This window comes from Myotis nattereri, assembly GCF_964212035.1.
Source record: "Myotis nattereri genome assembly, chromosome: 2".
Taxonomy (NCBI): Eukaryota; Metazoa; Chordata; class Mammalia; order Chiroptera; family Vespertilionidae; genus Myotis; species Myotis nattereri.
Window position 1 is genome coordinate 201,497,703 of NC_138076.1, and position 12,307 is coordinate 201,510,009.

A 12,307-nucleotide genomic window follows, 5' to 3' on the forward strand; every position below is an offset into this window, starting at 1 on the left:
GTCTTAGGTCACTCAGTTCTCTTTTCCCACCATGTGCTTGAAACCAACTACCATATCACTGAAGAGTGTTGGCAGCTGAAGCTTGAAGTCTGGGGAATATGAGACCTACTTCCATTTGAGGAGATCTATTTCTTTTTCAGATGGCTCTATTTTTTAGAATGAAGTAAAATAATATTAACAAAAACTTTAATAGTGCTTACTACGTACTAGGCACCAACTTGTTCACTATCATATATATTTGTACACACACACACACACACACACACACACACACACTCTCAAATCCTCACAACTGTAGATTCAATTAGATAAATTCAACTAGATAAATTCAATCAAGTAGATTCCGACTGACAGATAAGGAAACTGAAGCACAAATAAGTTACATCATTTGCCCAAGGTCATACCACTAGTAAGCTAAGCAGCATTTGAAGTTAGTTACACATTCTCTACTCTTAACCCACTATGTTTTACTGCTTCTACAATCTTTATAATTCTCCTTCATGCCTAGTACAGAGGTTTGCACATGGTAGGTGCTCAATAAAAAATTTTTTTCAGCAATTTTATTTTAGGATCCGGAATCTTTACATATCCCATAAGTTTTACACATAATCATCAATTTTCCCTAAGAGAAGCAGTTGAAATAGTAGAATTTTAAATGATGGCTACTACTCTGCCTACTTCAGGAAAGTATTGAGGGGACTAATAGCTACATAACATTTGCTATAAATACATTTGATTTTAAAGGTGGCAGATGCCACCTTCGGCAATTGTACTTTTGGCAGTAGGTCCTTGAATGATTTCAGTTGAGGCTAGAGAAGGAAATTGTAAACCTGCAACACTTGTGTAAGCACAACTCCTTTGTCCTTTCTTTCTTTACTCCGAACTTGCCTCACCCCCTGTGCAAGAACGAGAGGAATCATGCCATCTCAGCAGTGCTATGTGTTTTTATAGCTGCCTTTCTACCTCTATTCATCTACCTAGAACACCCATTTTTCTGTTCATCCACCCATCCACCCATCCATCCATCCATCCATCCATCCAATCCACCCATCATTCATCCATCCATCCATCCATCTATCTACCCAACATTATATACCATGTATCGCTAGGTGCTTAGTATTGATTCTAGAAAGGGGGAGATGGAAAGACAATGATAGGTTCTTCCTATTTACTTAGTTCATATTATTCTGAAGTCACATCTAGCCATTCAAGATAATTGCTTTAGTGTTGATAAAAACCCATTACAAAAAGAAGTGGGTTTTAATCCATAATCTAGGATTTAAACATTCTTTAGCTAGAAAGTTCTATTGCTTTTTTTTTTTCTTTTGATGTCCTTGTCTTCTTTTTGGATGAAGTTCATCATTGGGTGTACTTATACTTTATCCAAAGTCTTGATTTATAGTTGACATTTATTCACTCATCAATGAAAGAAGGAACAGACAATTCTTTAAGGAACCTTTTCATAGGACATTAACTGTTAATTCTTCTGCTCAACTGTGGTCGCTTGAAGAGCCATCTGTGTTTGCTGGCTACTCTCAGATGGTAGTCACAGTAGGCCTATGTCTGAGGCTGGTCCTAGAGCATGATGTCTTAGCAAGAGTACTCAGCATCTCCTGGATAAGGTGGCTGGCCATATGGGTTTCAGGTACTAGCTGGCTTTCATCGATCTAATAACCCAGGATCCACTTTGCAACCACCACAGCAGTGGCTTGGCTTCCATCTGTGGCTTTGCTATGCTTCTGATTGGACCGTTTTCTCCTAGATTGAGCCTTGGGCATATTCATATATTATATAGGCTGGATTTTCAGTGAACCATGAAGGAAGAATGGCCCTGAAGTAGAAGGCATGGAAGGACCAGGCAGAAAGGAGGTTTCTTTATACCATGACATCATCAAAGTAGGCTACTTGATGAAATGCTTTGCTTCTTGGTTCTTGGTTTAGTCATCTTCTTTTCCCAAGGGTCATCATTTGCTTGGCTGTACACTTATCTCTCTCAACTCTTATAATCAACAATTTGGATGATCTTGAGACTTTTTGCTTTATTATCTGTGAAGACCCTAACCCTACTGTTTAAATCAAGGAAGGTGGAGGAGAAGATCTCTAAGACCTACATTCTGTGATTCTATAGAGCTTTTCTTTTCCCTAAGGGAAATCCATCAACCCTGCTCTCATTTACTCCATTCTTTCTGGTGGGAATATATTAAATTAGTAGGAGACTTCATGGGGCCACTTCTACCCCATCTTTTTCTTTTGGAATTCTTATTAGTCCATATTGATTATGTGCTATTCTCTGCTGGCCAGAAGGAGGGCATCTTAGAACCCAAGCACATCTTTACCCATTTCTGGATCTCAGTATTCTTATCTTTAAAATGAAGTGATTGAACCAAATGATTTCTGAGGCCTTTTACAGCTCATACTATGGTCCTAGAATTTCCATGGAGCTGAAATGCCTAAGATTTCAGATCTAAAAATCTAGGAGTCTATGTGTGTGTTTGGGAGAAAGTAAGAGAGAAACAGCAACAGAGAGTATTCTAGGAATCAGAAGACAGTAATCATATATCAGAAGTCTCCTGTTATGGGCTGGATTGTGTCACTTACCCCAAAATTTACATGTTGAAATCCCAACCTCCAGTACCTCAAAATGTGACTGTATTTGGAGATGGGGAATCAACATACAGGTAATTAAATTAAAATGAGGTCATTATGGTGGGTCCTATTCCAACATGACCATTGTTCTATAAGAGGGATAAATTTGGGCACAAAGATATGCATAGAAGGAAGATGATGTGAAGACACAGGGAGAAGAAGGGCAATTACAAGCCATGGAGAAAGGCCTGGAACAGATTCTTCTCTAATATTTCTCAAAGGGAACCAACCCAGCCAACATCTTGATCTTAGACTTCCAGGCTCCAGAAGTATATGAAAATAACTTTCTGCTGCTTAAGCTACCTAGTCTGTGGTATTTGTTATGGCACCCCTAGCAAACTAATACATCTTTTATGTCTGATTCCAAAGTGGAAAAAAAAAAAGGTTCAATGACCTTCTCTCATAGGTTACCTCACAGGCCTCACAGGCCTGTAGGCAAATACTGGATGCCCTTTGGCCCAAACCAAGACATGCAGCCTCCAAGTTCATTGCAGGAAAGGAAATCTGGGAATTTCTATGACACAATTCAATCTTGTGGAGAATTTGGGGCTAATATTTAACTCTGGACATATATTGACATGAGCAATTCTTCTATTATAGATTCACACAAAATTTTTAAATGCATACAAAAGCCTTGATTTTGTAATCTTAATTTTTTTATTTAATTGTTTTTGGGGAGCAGGAAATTTGACTCTTTTATAATATTTGTTCTTTTTTCATTCTTGCTACTGCCTTTCTTTGGGCTTTCTTGGGGATTACATGCTTCATTTCCATTTTCTCCATGTTTAATAGCTACATTCTATAACAGATTCCTTCAATCCTTCCATCACGGGTATTAGCTAGCTCCACTAGGCTACTGTTCTTCATTTCCTCTAGCATTGCCCACTTTTCTGTATCGCTGTCTGCTTCTCTCTCATCGTCTTTGCCCCTCTCCGCTCTTCTCCTCCATTTTCCTTTTTGCTTCTGTGTTCAGTTTCTAGCTCCAGTCTCCCTCCTCTGCTCTTTCTTCTTTCCTTTCATCTGCTGACTTGCTTCCGTCCCCTCCTTCTGTTTCCCTCCTGGGTGTTTCTTTGGCCCACCTTTCCTTCTCCTCTGAGACTTCTTTTTCTTGTTGGTAGTTGGGGGCTGATACTGTAAACATCACAAAAATAATGGCATTGAGAACAGGTGGTCCCCTTGGTGTCCCGGAAGACAGCCTTAGAGTTAGCTCAGAATGCCTGGGCTCCATGGGATGCGGGAGACAGCACTGCTGTTGGACAGGTGTCTACACCTCAGTCACCAGACCCAACATTCCAGAACTTTGGGGCTCATCTTGGACCCCCACCCTCTAACCAACTAGAAATTGAGAGGCACTGGGTCACCTGGGAAGAAAGAGAATTAACCTGCTTTCACCATCCCCAGCACAACTTTCCAGTCTCATTCACCAAAAAGTAACTTCTGTGGTGCTTGCTCCCTGACCATTGGCTGCTGTGTTCTCTGGACACCAGGTTGTGCCCCGTCTCTTTCTACCCCTCAAGGTATCTCCCTGGAGTCACATCTTTGCTCAACCCTCATGGTCCTCCTCCAGTCTCGGCTGCAGTTTACGACCAGGAAGCAGCAAAGGTGTCATTGTAAACATCTTGATTTCTCATCTTGGGCATTCTGCACTATGCTAGTCTTGGCTCCAAAGATTAAAACCACAGGTGGTATTTTTTTGTTTTGTTTGACTTTTCCTTTTGTCAACAGAATCCCTACGGAAACACTTTCCTTACTCAACCTTCCTCTCTTTCTTCTTCATTCTTCACCTTCTCTTTAGTTCTCATTCTTTCTACCTCATGACTAAAATGTTAATCACTTATATTCACTTGTTTACTCATTCACTCATTCATTCATTCAACAAAAGTTTATCAGGTGACAAACATGCATCAGATGATTTACATGCTCTTGATGGCAGAGATAGTACCTCTAAGGTTTGTTTAAAATCTAGCTTTTAAAAAAGACACCTGCAAATTTTGGTCATTAGGAATTTCTAGGTATTCTTTCAGCCAAACAGAAATTTCTATTTTTAATGTTTTTCTTTAACTATGTTTGCCATTGGATGTGAATTTCAAATAGTTCCCATTTTAGAGTTGTGTTTTTTTACACCTTTGCAGAATACCAGGACCTGAAAGTTTCCAGGTTTTGTTCTTAATTACAATTATGACAGATGTTAACACTTGCCCAACAGCTGTGCTGTGCAGACACATGGAAAGCACTGTATGTGCAGTAAGTTAATTCTCAGAGCGACCTGATGAGGCAGCTATTACCATTCTTCACCACCTGCTGGTCATCTGATTGTCCAGAGCAGTGCAAAAGAGAATTTGCAATGCGGAGTGACCAAAGGGATGGACATCTAGGGTGAGAATGGAGCTATTTTGACCTGTAAGACAGGAGACTATGGGGACTAAATTACTGTTTTGTCCACCCACACATATAAGACACAGATCTCTTGAGGATGGCGGGATCCCACTCCAGCTGGCTTACCTTCTGAGCCTTGGGGACGTCAGTGTGGCGCTGGGCACGGACGGAGCGGGCTGACTTGGCAGGCTTGAGTGGGGCGCAGTACATCTCCAGTCTCCTCAGATCACAGCTTCGGAAGCAGCACTCGTCCACAATGCCTGTCTGAATTGCCCTCCGACTGTTGGAGCCATACCCTGTGGGCTTGTCTGTACAAATGAAATGCAGAGTGGCCTGGCTTTAGAGTGGAATATTCCAAATTCATGGTTCCACCTAGACTCTGAAGACTCTCCTCTCCCCATGCCTAGTCATCCCGCACATTTGTATGTGAACCTCTCTTTGAAGCTTCTCCCACAATTCCTGTTCCTATAGATCCTTCTGGATTCTAGTATGTCTCCAGGAACCTGTATCACACTCGTTTACACTCATTCACAACATACTTTGTGTTAGTTCTCCTGATGTTCTCAGCAGCCTTCAGCCAAAAAACTGTATGGCCCAATCCAACCCTTTCTTTATATATTGGCTTGAGAGGCTGCTAGGGATATTAATAAAAGAGGACCATGCATTCAGTTTCCTTTACCTTTTTAGAAAATTTGCATCGTTTTTATATGCAGGATGGCTCAAATATTTGCTCTTTTGCTTAGTTGCTTCCACTGTATGAACATCAGTGAGATTTTAAATCTAGGAAAGACTCCTACTTTCCTGGTGTGGAGGCTGAAACTCGGGGTTGGGAAGGACTTGCTATAGGTCATTCTGCAGTAAATGGTAGAACCAAGAGTTTAACCCAGATCTTCTCTCTGCCAACCCCAAGCGCCTCACAGAGCCTGGAAGACCTGTTGCACAACTCTGGACAAGTCATTGAAGCTTCCTGAGCCTCAGTTTACTCATTTGTAAAGTGGGATTAATGATATCTTTCTTGTGAGGGTTGTTTGAGGATTACATGAGATAATATATGGAAAGTACTTAGAGTATCACTAGACACATAGTAGGTCCTAAATAAATATTGGGTTGCTTTCTCTGAGCACCCCTTCCCAGGAACTTACATGGTTTGTGAAGAAGCAGTGTTACTGTTGACTGCATCCAGAAACCTTGGAACTTGGAACTGATGACAATACCGATGTGATAGGGCTCTCGCTCTTATCACCCCAGAGAGACCAGAACAATCAATTCTGTCTTCTTATAGAATAACTATTAGACCGAGACAGAATGAACTAAACGTCCACCTTTCCTGTGACCTGGATTGCCCATAGGGAACAGGATGAGTCAAATTTCTCTTGATATTTGCAAATCAATTAGACCTCTTTACTTGGCAAGTAGGTTTTAGTCTGGTTTCATTTTGTTTTGATTTGAATACACTTTTCCTGGCTCTAGAATGAAAAGAAAGGACAAAACAAGCTTACATGGACCTTAAAATGTACCTGGATCCTTTGTAAGCTTTTTGTCGTAGCAGAACTCTTGTTAAAACGAATCTTGCTTATACCAATATATAAAACAGACAGAAGTAAAAGTGCCCTGATTCAGGCAAGGGCAGGGGGACCCTGTCTCAGCTTTCTCTCCTGTCCATTAACTCCCTTGGGAGGTAGGAGGGGCAGGAGGGAAGGAGGGCTGGTTTTCTCCACTGACATTCAGATTTCATGGTGGAAAATGTGTAAAACATTGATCTAGAAGAATCCAATTAATCAATCTGACATATAGTCGATCTTAACTCCTGACACAGGAGACAGCACGATATTTTACATTTAAAAAGTCTGCATTTGCATAATAATGACACTGTTCTTTAGGATGGAGTTTTGAAAGTCGAAATCCACAATGTATATTTTGAACTCCCAGGGTAATAGCCCACCACCAGCTTAGTCTGGCAGCCTTGTGGCCCAAAGGGCCAACTGTTGGTGGCATCCTCTGAGAACACAAATTGTTTTCCTGGTGTTTAGCACAGGAGCCCATTGATGCTTCTTCACAGAAGGCAGGTGTATTACCATTCTTAGGGCAGCAGAGGGTAGTAGCTCAGTGAGGGTTCAGTTTGTGGTCTCTCTGGGTGGGATTTGCTGCTTTAGCTGGAGGCAAACCCTATGGGCTCCTTGTGATTGAGGGGTTTGGGGGAACCAGGCAGCTGGCCCCCACTGGTGCCTCAGCAGGGTTTCCACTTGCCATGGAAGATCAGCTGGTGTAGAAGACTCAGACTATAAAATAGCTGTGCTCTTTTAGTCCACAGATCAAGAATTTAGGGAAAGAGAAATTTAGGACTCTTTAAAAAATGTTTTGTAAAGAAAGTACCTTATGTCCATATTTTTAAAAATGTTGAAACAGTGGTATAAAGACTTGGATTTGGCTATAAATGCAGCTATCAGTTATCTTACCACAATCCTAGAAAGATGTTTTTCTTTGTCTATTCATAGTGTCTACAATGGACTGATTGTACTTCATTGGGCGATATATGAATATAACAGTAGTTATCTATTGCCTTTTAAAGTTTAATTAGTCCTTTGAAGTGTCCTATAGGCTTGGTTTCTGGTTTTATATCAAGATATTTAATAAAAATAATTTCTTGCCAACTGAGAGGCCCCAGTTGAGGGTCCAAGTTTTGCCCTTTATCTTCAAATGCCTCACGTTACTTCTTTTTACAGAAGCAAAATAAAGATACTTATTGCTATGGGCTAACACTAGAAACCCAATACACTGTGGTTTACTAGAAAGGCAGGAACATAATTTGCTCCAGTATCAAGTTTGGGGAAAAAAAGGGATTTTTAATGACCTCTAAATTGCAGCTCTGGTCATTATGACTAATTTTTAAATGTGATAGAGTGAATTGTTATATTCTTTCCTTTAAAAACTTCCCATTAGGCACTATGCAATTCTGCTCCAGTGGGTGGAATCAGACCTTGGTAGGTGAATGGGAAACAAATATTGGCTTAATATAAGAGAAAATTTTTCTAACAATTTGGGCTCAAAAGTTTTAAAAATGGGACAAACTTCTTTTAAAAGTAATGAATTTCCCATTGCTGGAAGTAGTTAAGTAAAGGTGGTATGAACACCTGTGAGAGATGCAAGGATAATATTCCTGTTTTGAACACAGTACATGGTGCTATGGTTCTTTCTATTCCAAAGAATCTGTAATAAGTAAAGAAATGCAGAAGAAAACCCATCCAGGCCAAATGTTCAATATGGTTGGAAGCCATTTATGTTGTCTTCAGGAAAGAGGTTAGAATACTTTCTAACTCAGAAGATGAAAATTTATTTTCTATTCATCATTTGAGCTTCCCTGAGATGCTCAAAACATTTTTCTTTACTTCAAGGGTGGGGAAGGTCTAGCCTGGGGGCCATATGAGGCCCTCAAAATCATTTGGTCTAGCCCTGCCATGGCATTAGGGGTGAGTAAATTTAATGTTTGACCAAATATAGTAGGCTCATTTTTAAGTTGATAATTTTGTAAGGCCCGCATATGATGTTATAAATATCATCATATATTTCTGCCCTTGGCAGAAAAAAAGGTTTCCCACTCCTGCAATTGATGCTAAAACAAAAGACAGGTGACTGAGATAGTTCCTTTTGCAGCTAGGTACAGTCTCAGAGTTCTGTCCTACTGGCATCATGAAGTATCTCTACACTCACTTGGTCATTAGAGTGAACAGGCATTTATAAAAGTTGGCCATTTAATGCAGGCCTTGACTTGTCTTATCGCGTGTGTAGTCACAGTGCACTACTGTATCTTGAAAGTTGGCCAACAGACAGAATTCCAATGGTTAAACAGATGGCTTCTATAATAATAGCATTTCCCTTTAAATAATGCATGATCAGTGGAGTAATTCAATAATCTACAGGGCAAACTTGCTAGTTACAAGGATTTGGGGCAGAATTGTGGCATCATCAAAACCACACCAATTAGCTGAGTCTCACATTTTGTCTGGGTTGCAAGCGCCTCACTTCCCTCCATCCCTGAAAGAGAAGGTGTAATGCTGAGAGTTCCCGGGGGTCATCACTTCTTGAACAGAGAGCTCTAGTCATTAATCACTGGTAAAAATGGTGCTACCTCTATTGGTTCTACATGTGGTTGCATTTCTTCCAGGTTTCTGGGAAGGCAGTTGGAAACGTCCCCACTTGTTTATTGAGAACGCTTCAATTATTTTAATTTTGCCACTAATTGAAGAATCAGTACTTAAATAATGGAAATGGAAACATTTTCCAAATGGGGAAATATACAGTTCTGAAGACATATACTTAATCTTTGGGTTCTGAGGAATAAAACTATTCGCTAGAAATTGCTAACAAAAGGAGGTTCTAAATTTGATCATATTTTGAAAGCAGGAAAAAAAGAAGTAAGATAATTCAGGTTGGATTTCAAGGGCTATTTCTAGAAAATTCACAGTTATGTTTCTTACAGAAAACACAATGGGATTTTCATAAAAAAACTAATTTGCATTTAACTTTGATTAACGGAGGCTTGATTGCATGACCAAATATTACTGTTAAAATCTTTAGAAGGCAGAAAGTTAGGTGTCCTGCACCAACTATTTATCCATAACTTCCAGACATGATGCCAACTTGGGATAACTGTGTATTGCTAGTTTCTTAGCTCAGCATTGCTCCACGGACTACCTTATCTAATAAAAATGTGCTCAGTAGACATAATTTTGCATGGGATAGTAGTAGGAAAGTTGGGTAAAATGTGAGTAATTTTAAAATTGTCTCCATCTTAGCATTTCAATTGCTATTTTCATTTCTGGTAAAATAAGACTCACTTCTCAATATTTCTTACACATTTTGTGGCTTTCTGTGGAAAACAGGACTCCTTTCATGAATTCCTAATAGAAAAAAATAGTGATATGACTATTATCCAGATCCAAAATGTAATACTACCTTGAATGGTTATTATTTTCTGAATAAGTAGGATTTACATTTTACTTAAAGCCCTTTGATAAATCAATACATTACCTTTTAAAAATTTTATGGAAATCACACTTGAGTTAAAACATGTGCTTAGTAAGGATAAGAAAAGAAGCTTTTGCTACCATAACTAGCCGCATCATTATGCACTTAGATTAACACGGGTATGTATACACACATATTCAAACATATAGCAGGAATCAAGTGACTTACCATTAGTATTGGAGCCATTGCCAAACACTGTGAAATCAAAATTGGCTTTGGAGAAGTTTTTCTAAAGTATATGTTTAATGCCTGCCTTATACGGTGCTAGAGAACTCTGTATATTTCTGCTTTTCTGCAGAAAGATTTTTCCAAGTAAGACTGACCTTTGGCATCTGTAAAAGTGAGCACAGAAAATGTTCTCTCTTCTATGAACTGCATGTCATAAGCTTTTCTCGAAAACCTATCAAATGTAGGCATCGATTTCACTTTGGCCCTTGTTAATTTTTAATTGCCAGTGTTTGCTGGTCCCACCACTTCTCAATTGGACAAGGACATCTTTTCTAGGAATCACGACCCTGTTCAATCTGCCACCACCCCCAGCAGCTGTTTCGCAGCTACTAAATCCTCATAACCCCAAAGACCAAAGTCTTCCTGTTGCCCAATCAATCAATGTTTGTATATCTTTGGGTCTAAAAGGAGCGAAGCAGAGCTCCAGGACATTGCACCCGTCTTCAAATCCTTTCTTTTGGAAGCTTCAACTCCAAGGGCAGGTGTGAAAATAGTGCTATTCAGTCTGCCTCTGTCTCCAAGGCCAGGTGCTTCAGCACAAGGCCTAGGAACAATAGAACTAGAGATTCAGAGGAGAAACATAACTGTTTTAGGACTCTTTGGAGAAATGGGCCGACAGAGTGGGAAGCAACATTATATATTACTTTAGCCTGATATAAAGCCCTGGGGGATGATTGTCTTGCCAGGACAGCACAATTTACTAGCTTAGGTCTGTTTCCAGGGCTTAGAGGAGATAGACATAGCCAATAAAAAAATTACACTTTGGCAAGAGAAATACTTTGCTGGACAGAAATATTTTCCTAAGGGAATAGTTTGGTTTATCAACATCTAAGGTAAAAGATAATCAAGTGTCAAGAGATCATTGTTATGTTTGAATTGTTTCAATTGGGTCTGGTCTATAAGATAGTTACCACTTTCTGGTTATATGTCTTCAATTATTTAGAACATATTGTAAGATTTGAGTATGACCTCCCTGTGACATATGTTGGCACTGAAGTGCACCCCATGCAGTTATTTATATCATGCAATGCCTTACCCACCAGTGCAGGAGGCAATATGTGGAGTGACTAAAAGCACAGTTTTGGGAGTCAGACAGACTTGGATTCTGCCACGTGTTCACTGTTCACCTTGGACAAGGCACCAAATCTTCTAAGACACAGGTCCTTTTATGTAAAATAGACATAATAAGAGTAACTCCCAGAGCTACTGTGAAGATTATATGAGAATGTGTGTGAATTATTTTTCATAATGTCTGGTATATAGTAACTCTAAATAAATGTAGCTATTATTATTATTATGGAGTTGAATTGGCTAATACAGCTATCTGGGCAGGTATCCTCTTCCTCTCTTTCTCCAAAAAATGCACCTTTTCCAAAATTGGTTGAAAAAGATGGCCTTTCTAGGTAGAGGAGTTTTGTTCTCCATGAAAATGGATGAATAACTTCTTTTGAAAGGATATCCAAGCTTTATGTTATTTATAGGGGTGGGCAAAAGTGGGTTTGCAGTTGTAATACAAATAAATAATAGAATAATCAATAATTAATAATGCAAGAATGAATGATCTCTGTGTTTCATGTACTCACAACTGGAAAACTTTTGCCCACCCCCTATAGACTGCCCTGAATAGATTAATCTGAAATAGACACTTTATTGGAATGGATCCTCTAAGCAAGGCAAACAAAGCAAAGTTGCATGGGCTTCTCTTGACCTATTGTTACCTTTTATTTCTTCCAAATAACCCACTGTCTAAAATAATTGAGTTTCCAGGATTAGCATCCATTTGTTTATTAAAAAAATGCTATGACCCATGGGATGAACAAAATACATGGTCAGAGGGATTTCCCAATCACTTTCAAGCAGCTTATGTCTTTCTCTCCCCTCTCTCCCTTTCATGCCACGCCTCTTTCTTTTCTTTCCTTCATCTGCATCTTCCAGTCTCCTGCCATTGGTGGCCATTGACCATTCTTTTTATTCACAGATAAACTCTTGGACCAAAGCTCATGCTATGTGACTAGGCAGCTCATGGTGGACT

At 39.5% G+C, this 12,307-nt stretch overlaps 1 protein-coding gene across 1 annotated transcript in view; it reads right to left on the reverse strand.

Moving 5' to 3' along the window:
* Positions 1 to 3,506: 3,506 nt before the first annotated feature.
* The window catches only part of IGF1 (insulin like growth factor 1), a gene marked incomplete at its 5' end in the record, with an annotated part of 53,672 nt that continues 44,871 nt past the window's right edge, over positions 3,507 to 12,307 (reverse strand). The window contains 3 exon segments of the mRNA XM_081083138.1: positions 3,507 to 3,669; positions 3,672 to 3,777; positions 5,149 to 5,330. Coding sequence (XP_080939264.1) covers positions 3,623 to 3,669; positions 3,672 to 3,777; positions 5,149 to 5,330 — 335 coding nt within the window. The 3' untranslated portion in view covers positions 3,507 to 3,622.